Source organism: Mastacembelus armatus, chromosome 15 (assembly GCF_900324485.2).
Source record: "Mastacembelus armatus chromosome 15, fMasArm1.2, whole genome shotgun sequence".
In the NCBI taxonomy this organism is placed as follows: domain Eukaryota; kingdom Metazoa; phylum Chordata; class Actinopteri; order Synbranchiformes; family Mastacembelidae; genus Mastacembelus; species Mastacembelus armatus.
The window spans coordinates 13,268,999-13,281,443 of record NC_046647.1 but is presented as its reverse complement, the minus strand read 5'-3'; the positions used below and the strand labels follow the sequence as shown (position 1 = coordinate 13,281,443).

Below are 12,445 nucleotides of genomic sequence, written 5' to 3'. Positions count from 1 at the left end.
CAAGGGCACACACAGTAAAACCCTGGGCATGAAAGGCCGTGGAGGATAAACCATTTATATATATATATATCTATATATATATAGATATATATATACATATATATATACATATATACATATATATATATATATATATACATATATACATATATATATATATATATATACATATATATATATATATATATATATATCGGGCACGTACAGCAGCATATATATATATATATATATATATATATATATATATATATATATATATATATGCCCATTCAGTATTCTGTAAATGTCTTTTAAGTATATAAAACAAAACATAAAACTGAACAAGACACAACAACCCACAAAACAGAAACATGCTACAATAAAAGTCAGACAAAACAGCAAGCCCTCAGATCATTATATGACGACCCAAAGATCAGATACTGCTGTAAAAACTGTTTTGGTCTGAGTTTAAAATGATCCCAGTCATCTGTGGGTAAGGAGATCCACATGTTGATTCCTCAAACAGAAAAAGTTGCCTAAAATGAGGGTTTATGTAAATAAAAGTATTTCCCACAATGATTCATTTTAGAAACAAAAAAATTATATACTACCTTGTTGTGGATTTAACTATCCAGCTGTATAAAATGAATATTAGCTTAATGGTAACACCAGCTACAACATAAAGATGCTGCTTAGTAGGAGTTATAGATTAGCATTAAAAATCAATGATGGAGTAGCATGGTGATGTGATGGCTAGCAATGTTGCATCATAACAGAAAGGCTGTGTGTTTGAACCCCAGTTAATATACCAGGATAAGTGGTAGCCTAGATGGATGGTTCAGTGATTATAAGAAAGTATGTTTTTCAGAGTTTTTTTATTATCTGCTTTTAAAGTGACCTGGATTTACATTGTGCCATAGTTAGAAAAAAAATATCAGCAAATAAACCAGCTTGATACTTTGTCCTGGAGAAAAAATTTGTCGATGTGCATCTGGTAGCCTGCCTATGTATCTTGCATAGTGCTGCTTTGCTGGAATATTACATGGCACTAGGTTTGCTTTGAAGTAAGTTGATTAAATTCAAACTAATTTAGGAATAGGGCCATTATCTGCTGAAAGCTAGATTTTTATAAAGCATCATTTTTTAAAACAAATCGTCAAGATAAGTTATTAAAAAGCAGAACCTAAACTAAATCTTTTGCCATGGTACAGTAGTTTTCATGACACTTCAGTAATGCTCTGTATATTCCCCAGGCACAATTCTTAGTTGGTAATCCAATCTTGCTCACATGCCTCCCCATCAATTTCAGCCATGCCCTATTTAGACATTTGTATCTAAAAGCAGGAATTTATCCAGCAATTGCACAGTAATTGAATGTGAGGAATCTGTTTAAATCAAGTCATACAGGATGTGATATTACAATGTATGTTTCTGGATTTAACGTGTGATAAATGCTGTTGTTTCTAAAAGAGAAGTCACTTTAAATACATTATTAGTTCAGCTTTTGGTTTACTTTGAGTTAATTTGGAAGAGGTATCAAAACATGTATTTATGTCAAACCACTAGCATTAAATGAGTAAATCACACACACACACACACACACACACACACACACACACAAATAACTACTTTATATGTCCACTAGAGGGAGTCACACCCCTTAAAAACCTACCACTCACTTTTCAGCTCACAGGATTAAAGACAAAAACATTGAATCAAGTGAATTTGCTGACTTTATTATGCATTTAATAGTGAAGATATATCACAGATCTAGAGAAGAAAATATGACCATTGGCTGTGTATTTAGACAAACACAGAATAAAGTTAACATAAGTCTAAGGTTTTTGAATGATAGAGTGCACTTTCCCCACCTCCACACACTGTAAATACCAACATCTTACAAGAGCATTTATCTGCGTCCCAGCTGTTTCTTAAATGCCTTTAAGGACTTTGCCATCATTGGAGCAACCCCTGTGAGAAGAAGAAAATTTATGAACACAAACTAGGTCAAACGTAAATCTCAGGATTACACAAGTTAAATCTTTAACTAAAAAAATAACTGGCTTACAAAGAAAAACTGAAAATAATTATCTGAACAGGCCAGTTTAAAAAAGGCAAAATCTAACAGCACTGCATCTACAATACTCTCATCTCACTTGTTTTTTTGCGAGAGTCTTGTGTATTGCTTGACCCTGAAGTGGTGCTGCTGGACCTGCTGGGCTCATTACAACTTGGCTTCGATCGGTTTTCCTGAGCCTTCACACTGAAAATAGAGAAAATAATAATGCACTAATTTAATGATTTAATTTGAATAACACATTGCACATAAATTTAAAAAATATCAGCCCATCTCTAATGACACTGCTACACCACAGGCAGTGCACATAACATCCCATGTTGCAACAATTCATATTAAAAGAAAGGCTGTCTCTAACCAGAATAAAAACAGTTTATCTAGCACATTTCTCCAATTCCTGCATTTGGCTAAGCCCACTAAATTCTATTCGCTGTTATCTGTGAATCTCCGAGCACAAGGCTTACAAGACGAGATAAACAGATGCGACAACAATGGCCTAGTATGAGTCATGCTCATTTGGTTTATGAACTTAAAATAAAAACACTTATTATAAATAAACAGATGAATAAACTAATCGTGAGCTAATAAAAAAAATTACATTTAAAATTTCTCAGTGCTTAAGATGTTGAAACCCACCTGCACTTGAGCTGATGAGGCTGCTGAACAGCAGTTCCATGAATTTCCTGCTGAATTCGTACATCTCTCGGTGGCTTGGCAACAGTGTGAATAAATGCCATCTTCACCTGCCGACCTACAAAAAAAAAAGTGCAGAACGTCAAGGGGACTAGACAGTATTTGTTTTTACACTATGCAATGTATTTAAATAATTCTGTTTTTTATGTTTATATTTTGCTTCACGGTGTGGATTAATTTGATTTTTTGACGATTTAGGACACCAATACTGTTCCATTTTAGATTGGTCTCTTTCACTTTCTGTTACAGATGTTCGGTAAGCAGAACACACCTTTGGGCTTTTTAGAATGTGCTGAGACGATGCTTTTCGTCAGCCTTTGCAGTTTCCTTTCCCTCTCCTCAGACAGCCTGATGTACATCTCTTTCCACGATTCATACTCTTGAAGTTTGGAGTCTTTGAAGTCCCTCTGGCAGTGTTTCCCCCATAAATGGTCTGTCGCACCCATGTAGATCTGTAGAAATAGTTACAGGGCTAATAAACCTGTATACTCAAAACTATTTCCTAATTACAACTTTTACAATAAATTTTCTAATCTCTGTCCAAGGTGTCCAATGTCCAATGTTACATTAGTAATCTAGAAAGAACACTTCAGAATAACTTAGACACTCTCAGTGGTAAACCTGCTCACTAATATTATTAAAAGCTTTTCAAGCTCCTCCAAATCTGGCACATAAAGTACAGGAAGTTATTGATCGGCTAAATATGATTCTACACAGAATATGGCAGCCAAGTGACTTCAAATGTGGTAACATTATTGGTGGCAAATGTAAGGGTTCATACATCTCAGAAAAAGTTTTTTTAATACTATACAAAGCAAATTGCATGTAGTTTAATGCTTCTGTTAGGTCATAAAACCTGCCGTTCTAAATCACACACCTTGGAGAGGTTCAATGTCAGCCACAAAAACAGGATTTTGGACTAAACATAGTAAGCTCTCTCTCATAGTAATGTTTCCCCATGCATTGACTTGTGAAATAATTAAGTATGATACAGGCCTACCTTTCTCATCCCACTCATCAGTTTATTTTATAAAAACAGCTGTAAATGCAACAACTTATTGCAAAAAAGTCTTACCCTGTGCTGAGTTGGCTGCAGCCTACTGTCAAGCCACCACCCAAACACGTGCACAAGCGCACACACACACACACTAAAAACATGACTAACATATTGTTTTCCGAGGTGTCCAAATAAATCCCAATAACACCTAATTTACCTATACAGACCTAGAGATGGAGAGGAGAACGTGGCATATCAGAGAGCAGTCCCTAATTTAAAATGGATCTAGTAAAGTGGCTTTAGTTTAATAAGTTGCACAGAAGAGCAAATACAAACGACCGCGGAGACAGTACCGGTATTCATGTCCCATTCTTACTGGGTTGCATTCTTCAATGCGTAGAAGCTGCTCTGGTGTACACCTCTCCAACACCGGCTCAAGGATCTCAAACGGGACTCCACCAGTTTCATAAAGCACTGAGAAGAGATCCTTGTACTTAAATACAAATCCAGCCCACTGACAGACATCAGAGCCAAACAAAAAAGGCTATCTGGGCTTTACTCACAGTTAATATTATTCTGGAGTGTGCGGATACATTGTTGGTACAAGCTCATCATGGTTGGGAGGAAGATGGTTTTGGCACCAGAGTACACTTGCATCTTTCTGTTAAGTCGCTGACCAGTGAAGACTGCAGACTCCTCGGACATGTCACAGTAGTCCGATTCCTTCTCGACTTTGACAAAAGGAGGAATTTTAAGAACAAAATAACTCATTTAACAGTACAGTTTTGTTTGTTACGCATACTGTACCTCTCCGCTCCAAGTACTCAACACTGGATGGCTTTTCACATTCAGGTAGGACAGCAGGTAAAGGAATGCTCATCATATCCACGATGGACTGTTGACATGTCTAAAATATGAGGCATTATTAGTCATTATTAGTCAGTCAGGCCCTGCATTCTAAAAGCAAAACTTTACAGCTCATATGTCAAACATACCGTTTGTGGAGAGGTAAAATTTAGAGATATCACAGGTGACTCGACTGGTTTGGTGCAAGGGTCTTTGGTTGCCTTCTCTTTTACTACAGTGTTGATTTTTTTGAAAGGCTTCTTCACTCTGCATTGTTCTTTTCTCTTGAAAACATTCATGTCATAGTTCAAATAAGATTCAAATGACATGGAGGGCTCTTCCTGGTCACTGTCACCATACCTGTCTTTGTGCTTTATTGTGTCCTTTTTATTTTTGTGTTTTGAATGTTCCACAGGTTCAGACTCCAACTTATGTATATGCCTGACATGCCTCTCTTTACCTGCTTTTTTCCTTTGTCTGTTTTGAATCTCTGAGCTACTCAATATTCCTGAAGAGCTTTTGTCACTGTCATTTGTCAGTTTTAACATTTTTGAGTATTTGTCACTGGACTCAAATGAAAGGGATCCTTTGTCTTCCTTTGACAATTTTCTTGATTTTTTTGATTTCTTATTTGACTCTTTTTCTGGCCCAGATCTTCCACTATCAGAGTCACTTTCACATTTGTCCCTGGAATCAGACCTGGTTTTCTGATGGGTGTCCTCTGAGGTTTTGTTTCCAAGCCAAATATCACCATCTCTTGATTTTCTGTCACTCTGATCATTTTTTTTCTTCTCGGAAACAACTAAAGTGTCAATTTTATCTTCTTGGATCTTAATTTTCTTCTTTACAATGGCATTCTCAAAAATGTTCTCATTTTCTTGCTGACTTTTTTTGTAATTTTCATTTGGATTCCTTTTTCTTTTCTGCTCCTCACAATGTTGTTTCTCTGAATCAGCTTTCCTATCGCCCTCGTCGGACGAATCCTGACTTTTGCTGCAAGACGTTGAGCAGTTATTGTTTAAATCTTCCATTGTTAAAGATCCAGTATTTGGGCAGGTTTGGTCATCCAGTTTGTCTTTTATAGACACTTTCTCTGACACGTCCCCATCTTCTGTGTGGCTGCATCAGGGAAAAATTCAAAATGAAGATGTCAAACACTGATAAAAGTGTATATTACACATTATACTCTCATATTTTGGGGGGAAAAAAAGTTAACTACACTTCACCTTAAGGACTCCTTAGGAACCAATTTCTTCCAACCTCTAACTAGTGATTTGGCAAGCTCTCCAGCCTGTTCGTGTCTGCGCAAGGAATTAACCGTTTTGCCAATTCCAGTTTCCTAATTCACATGTAGATACTAATTAGTGCAATCAATGAAAATTCATATGCAAAAAAAAACCCAACATCCATTATTTGCAACAGAGACTCACAGCAAGAATGTCTAATGTGATATCCAGATCCTTGAGTTTCTGCAAAATCTTTAGAACCTGGAAAGAGAGAGTAAAATACATGAATCCCTCTGATTCTTTGCTAGGTGCAGTTTATAACTGCTGAGTGTTTAGGACCCAAAAAAAAAGCCTGCTAGAACATTAACTAAAATGAAGAAAATCAGACATGCCAAATATGGCAGTCCTGATTTTGGAGCAGCACAATTGCTGATGCTGTGCATTCAGAGCAGAAGCTATGTATGGGAACCTCACACACCCACTTAGGCTGCTCCTTTTACTGTTAACTATAAATGGACAATGCCACTGCTGGTTGTTATGAAGTCTCACTATATCAATGAATTGGGTGTTTTCAGCTTGTGCATTTGAGATTATAATGTTATTTAATCTAAACACCTAAACATTTGTCTAATTTCTATTTACATCTACAAACAAAACTGGCTCAAACAAACACGCAGAGCGTCACAACCTTCATGGGTGATTGACAGCAGCCATAAGTTGAACAACTGGAGGAGTTGCCAATTTTAGCAGCAAAGACCCTCCCATTTAAACAGCCCGACCCCGCTTTAAAATGCGGTGAGGCTGCAGCAGAGCATATGTCCACGGCTGAAACGCTCAATCAGCTTCTGCCCACACATGAAAGACCAACAACTAACTAATAAATTAGTATGCAGACAGAAAGCCATCGGCTAAATGAAACACCGTGGGATCTGTTTAAAATAAATAAATAAATGAATACAGGGCTTTTAAAAAGTTTGGGGATAAAAAAAACTTCCGACGTTAAGTTCATATTTTTTGTCTGTGTCATTATTTAGCATAAACCCTACAGCACATGAGGGGGAAAACAGTGTTTTATTGTCCGACAGCAAACCATCTCTGTCCTGAAGGCAGCACCTTCAGGCTGGTCAGTCCCTTGTGCCCACTCATTAAATAAAGACGCATTGTATCTACCGTAGCAGACTCTGCGGTGTCAGTGAGCTGAAGTTTGAACCGCACGACTTTCTTCATCACATCAGAGCTGCTGGCCATCACGGTGACTCACGTGCAACCGACTACACACCGGGCAGCGCGCGCCCATTGATGACACTATTATAATGGGCGGAACCGATGAAACGACTGATGGTTTACAAATTACTATCTTTATAGGCCTGTAGCTTAATAATCAAACCTGTTAGTGCAGTCAGTACATCTTTCAGCTGCCATGCGCACACATCATCCAAAATAAAACAAGCATTAGACTTAAACTGTGGGGAAACTGTTTTCTCCAAAAACTCGCTTTTTTCATGTCTCTTTAAACTCTTGAATATCTTCTGCAGAGATGCAGCTGCAGTAACTTCTACTATTGGATGTGCTGGTTTTACTGTAAAAGTAAAAAAAAAAAAAAAAGGTATTTGGCTGGTCCTTAACCTATATCGTCAATGTGATTTCAGTGGTGTAAGCCCCCACAGCATGTTGACATCTACTGATTGGAGGCTATTGTGGGATGCTTTATGTTGGGGGTCTGTTCCCTCTGCCACATGCATTGCACAATACTTGATTGGCACTCCCCTGGAGGAGGAGTTAAGCGTATGTCTCTTTCAGCAGGGGTGTCTGCTGGTCTCTCTCTCTCCCTGCTCCAGTAACTGGAGGCACAGGCTCCTTTATCACCAGCCTCAACTTCATTTCTCAGGTAAGTGGAGCTTTAACAAGCTTGGCTGTTTGCAATTTTAGCTGTTTTAGTCACCACAATTGGTGCACTGAATGTTTGTTTGCCATTTTAGAATGGAAAATGATGGAACATGTGCTCCTTTCACACTTACTCTGGCTTCAAAAGGGAATTATATTTTCTTATGCTATGTATGTTTGCATAAAGTGGGTTGTTACACATAAACAAGCGTTACGATAGGTTTGCCAGGGTTTTTGGTAGATAATGTGAGCAGAGTCATTTTATAAAACTGGTTTGTAGACTAATTGCAGACATGTCTGGGACAAGTCTGAAAAAAAAAAAGAGAGAGAGAGAGTAAAAAATTTATTTCCCCAATCTGACTTTAAAGAGTCAGAGGACGAGGCCTGCTGCTCAAGTCTATAAAAGGAACGTCATGGGTGAGCCATCCAGCGTTGCTATTCCTGGACATACTCCTGATAAATTGTGACAGATGCAAAGAGGAGCCTGTTGACACACTCACTCACTCCAGCATCACCTGGTAGCAGACATGCTTTCCGAGGTGTCCAAATAAATCCCATTAACTCCAAAATGTAAGGAAATGTCTCCTCCTTAGATGCAACGTTTGATACATGATACAAGGACAACGGGAAAACAATGTTTCAGCAATAGAAGCTATTTTTGAGTGGTTCAGTCTTGTGAATGTGGCATATTCTTCATCCCTTCTAGGCAAATTCTTAATTTTTTGACTGATACACTTTGGATGTCTGTGCATCATATTCAAGTTGTAATGGATGTTTCTGACAAAATCTGACATGTGTTATTTAATATTTGCAGAAGGTCTGGGCTGTGTTCTGCTGCTACAGCTATGGCACCCAAAAAGAACAAGGCGACCAAAAAGAATAAGGGAGACATAAATGAAATGACTATAATGGTTGAGGACAGCCCCATCAATAAGATCAATGGATTAAACACTCTGTTAGAAGGAGGAAATGGCTTCAGCTGCATTTCAACTGAAGTTACTGATACTTTGTATGCACCAAACCTCCTGGAGGGTTTGAGCAACATGAGACACGAGAGCTTCCTCTGTGATCTAACAGTCGCCACCAAATCAAAGTCGTTTGATGTCCACAAAGTTGTCATGGCCTCCTGCAGTGAATACATTCGAAACATCTTGAAGAAGGATTCAACCCTCCAGAAGATTGAGCTGAACGACATCTCACCAGTTGGCCTCGCCACTGCAATTACATACGCATACTCTGGAAAGCTGACCCTGTCGCTGTACAGCATTGGCAGCACTATCGCTGCGGCAATGCTGCTGCAGATTGGCACCTTAGTGAAGATGTGCAGCGATTTCCTCATGCAGGAGTTAAGCGTGGAGAATTGCATGTATGTGGCCAATATTGCTGATGCCTACGACCTCAAAGAAACCAAGGAGGCAACTCAGAAGTTCATGCGGCAGAACTTCATTGAGTTTTCTGAGATGGAGCAGTTCCTGAAGCTCACCTATGAGCAGATCAGTGACTTCCTCTCAGATGATTCCCTGCAGCTACCCTCTGAGGTCACAGCCTTCCAGATCGCCATGAAATGGTTGGACTTTGATGAGAAGAGACTGAAGTATGCAGCAGATCTCTTAACACACATCCGCTTTGGCACTATTGGTGCCCAAGACCTGGTGAATCATGTTCAGAGTGTGCCTAGAATGATGCAAGACCCCGAGTGCCACCGTCTCCTTGTCGATGCCATGAATTACCACCTGCTGCCATACCAACAGAACATCCTCCAGTCACGCAGAACAAAAGTGCGCGGTGGCCTCAAGGTGATACTCACAGTTGGTGGGCGTCCTGCCTTGACAGAGAAATCTCTTAGCAAAGACGTTCTCTACAGAGATGCAGATAACGTGTGGAATAAGTTGACAGAAATGCCAGCAAAGAGTTTTAATCAGTGTGTGGCAGTTTTGGATGGCTTCCTGTACGTGGCAGGTGGTGAGGACCAGAATGATGCAAGGAACCAGGCTAAGCATGCTGTTAGTAACTTCTGCAGGTAAAAACTAATAGATCTGAATTCTGCATTTGTCATATTGTGATTGTGAAGAATTAGAAAATAACTTTAAATCACCTCTCACATTCTTTAGATATGACCCCCGCTTCAACACTTGGATTCACTTGAACAACATGATCCAGAGGCGCACACACTTCAGCCTGAACACTTTCAACGGCCTCTTGTTTGCCATCGGTGGGCGAAACTCTGATGGTGTTCAGGCCTCTATGGAGTGCTACGTGCCCTCCTCCAACCAGTGGCAGATGAAGGCTCCCATGGAGGTGCCACGCTGCTGTCACGGCAGCTCAGTCATTGATGGCAAGATCCTTGTATCTGGAGGTTACATCAACAACGCCTACTCCAGGGCCGTGTGCTTGTATGACCCCTCCACTGACACGTGGCAGGATAAGAGCAGTCTGAGCACACCTCGAGGCTGGCACTGCGCTGCCACCATGGGAGACCGAGCCTACGTCATTGGTGGCAGTCAGCTGGGAGGTCGTGGAGAGAGGGTGGACGTCCTCACTGTCGAATCATACAACCCTCATAATGGGCAGTGGAGCTACTGCGCACCCCTTCACACAGGTGTGAGCACAGCAGGTATTTCCATTTTGAACAACAAGATCTATCTTCTTGGAGGCTGGAACGAGGGCGAAAAGAAGTACAAGAAATGCATTCAGGTTTACAACCCTGACCTCAATGAATGGACCGAGGATGATGAATTGCCGGAAGCTACAGTTGGCATTTCATGCTGTGTAGTCACCATACCCACACGAAAAACAAGAGAGTCCAGAGCCAGTTCGGTTTCATCGGCACCAGTCAGTATATAAAGTTTAGCTGAATATAAAGAGATAGTTAACATGTCTAAAGGGCTCCAGCTTGTCTATATCTATAGGTCTAATCCTCTCTCTGTGGGGGCTAGATCGATCATTTTAAGTGGTCATCAACTCTCTTTAGATGAACAAAAATTAGTCAAAGATTGCTAATTTGGGAACACATTCTTTAAGTAGTTTTTAAAAATGCATTCATGTGAAAGAAATTGAGGCTAGTGTTGTTTTTAAAAGAGCAGCCAGAAACCGTGAGACGTCTTTTCAGATTTTTATAGTTTAATAATAATATATTTGGCATCAATAGCATCAGATAATGTTTAAGATGGAGACAAATTGGACATAGCAATAACCAAGTTTATCATTTTTAGATTTTTCGAAATTTCCTTTTGGGGCCAGTTCAGTTGGTATAATTTCAATAGCCCATTTTTCTATAGCAAATAAAATATTACTTAAACTGAAATAAAAGGTATAAAAATGCTAAGTCGTTGTGTTATTGAGATTAGACTGTTACACAACTGTCTTTTTTACATACTACCACAGAAATAATAATACTGGATTCTGACTGACTGTAACCACTGTGATTCTGAGGTAGGCTCCTTGAACAGAATAATGAGCAGCAGAAAGCAAAAGCAGGAAGAAGTGTTGGCACTGCCTACCAGGAGTAGGTGCTTGTGATTAGTGTTTAAAAAAACTGTTGCATCACAATGAGACTGCAGTTTCTCTACATGTCTCATGTACAGTATTCAGTATTGCTGAGTCATATATTGTGTCATAAACACTATAAATGTGAAGGAAACCGATTCTGGTGAGAATATGTTGAAATTATGGGGTCTGAATGTGTTTTGATGTGACTGCAATACATTATTTGTAAAAGATCAAAAGAAAAATATGACCTAGGAACAATGTTTTCAACCTGAGCTTTCCTGGAACTCAGATCACATGAATTCCCTGAGTGCTCATGTCTTTTTTCCTTTTTTTTAAATTAAAAAAATGTATAAGCTACTTTGAGCCATGGTCATTTATCCATGTTTTTTGCTATTATGCAAATCTTTAAAGTATTTCTTTAACCTTTTGGGGGGAAATGATTGAAAAGACCAAGCTACATGTAATATTGGTAAATGGGTTGATGGGATTGAAAAGTGTCACCGTGGTATGAAAACAATAATGTAAAGTACTGTGTTTACAAAGAGGAAATGGAGAGGTCAGCGAGGGCATTTTCCATTTGAGTCAAAAAATCTGCACTTTTGACCTTTGTCTTTAATCCTACACCAGTGCTGTCAAATGACACAAGGAAGCAGGACTTCAGGCATGTAACAGGAGCCAAATAAACACATAAATGTACTACCACATTATCACATCTTTCCTGATATTGGGCATAACAGTGATGTTGAGACTTCTGATGTTAGTCTCAAATTGTGACGCATTCTCATCACTGGTGTCATGTTAGTACATCTTTACTATGTGATATGGAGGATAAATTCCCCTTCATGTATTGGACGTTTGTTTGAAATTTTCACCACTAAACTACAATATCAGCTATGACAAACCCTGTCCTGTATGTGGTTCTGCTCTGGTAACAAATTCTTTTTTTCTAAATGTAGTTTTTGAAGACCTGCTGTTTTTGTTGTAAATTTGTGTTATAATTAAACTGCTTATATTTGGGCATGTTCACAATAGAACACATAAAAACAGCTGTAATGATGCACCCAGATTATTTTCATACATCAATAATTCTGAAAATTAGCCCATTTTCTTTCGTAATTTATTGTTTAGTGTTTAAAATATCGGAAAACAGTGAAAATGCCCATTTATGCCTATTATGAAGCTCAAATTAAATTACTGAAGCGCCTTGCGAATCAAATTTGCATCAGTGATAAATGTGGAAAGTACGAGCTAATT

The 12,445-nt window shown here is 38.9% G+C and overlaps 2 protein-coding genes across 2 annotated transcripts; one reads left to right on the top strand and one right to left on the bottom strand.

Moving 5' to 3' along the window:
- Positions 1-1,825: 1,825 nt before the first annotated feature.
- eloal (elongin A, like) lies at positions 1,826-7,090 on the bottom strand. Its single transcript, XM_026308894.1, has 11 exons — positions 6,989-7,090; positions 6,023-6,079; positions 5,819-5,931; positions 4,742-5,711; positions 4,554-4,653; positions 4,310-4,477; positions 4,123-4,220; positions 3,021-3,201; positions 2,693-2,807; positions 2,136-2,242; positions 1,826-1,950 (listed from the first exon to the last, which is right to left on the bottom strand). The coding sequence occupies exons 1-11, from the start codon at positions 7,064-7,066 to the stop codon at positions 1,889-1,891; spliced, it is 2,049 nt and encodes a 682-aa protein (XP_026164679.1). The 5' UTR covers positions 7,067-7,090; the 3' UTR covers positions 1,826-1,888.
- Positions 7,091-7,604: 514 nt separating this feature from the next.
- Positions 7,605-11,548, top strand: klhl31 (kelch-like family member 31). The gene is made up of 3 exons (XM_026308897.1): positions 7,605-7,706; positions 8,517-9,722; positions 9,814-11,548. The coding sequence occupies exons 2-3, from the start codon at positions 8,548-8,550 to the stop codon at positions 10,544-10,546; spliced, it is 1,908 nt and encodes a 635-aa protein (XP_026164682.1). The 5' UTR covers positions 7,605-7,706; positions 8,517-8,547; the 3' UTR covers positions 10,547-11,548.
- The last annotated feature ends 897 nt before the right edge of the window (positions 11,549-12,445 follow it).

Excerpts from the sequence above, each read along its gene's own strand:
- eloal (XM_026308894.1), bottom strand. The coding sequence starts at position 7,066 with ATGGCCAGCAGCTCTGATGTGATGAAGAAAGTCGTGCGGTTCAAACTT. Across the intron at positions 4,478-4,553 it reads TGAGTACTTGGAGCGGAGAG|TCGAGAAGGAATCGGACTAC; the intron begins GTACAGTATGCG and ends CTTTTGTCAAAG. Across the intron at positions 1,951-2,135 it reads AGACTCTCGCAAAAAAACAA|GGGTTGCTCCAATGATGGCA; the intron begins GTGAGATGAGAG and ends TTCTTCTCACAG.
- klhl31 (XM_026308897.1), top strand. The coding sequence starts at position 8,548 with ATGGCACCCAAAAAGAACAAGGCGACCAAAAAGAATAAGGGAGACATA. Across the intron at positions 9,723-9,813 it reads GCTGTTAGTAACTTCTGCAG|ATATGACCCCCGCTTCAACA; the intron begins GTAAAAACTAAT and ends CACATTCTTTAG.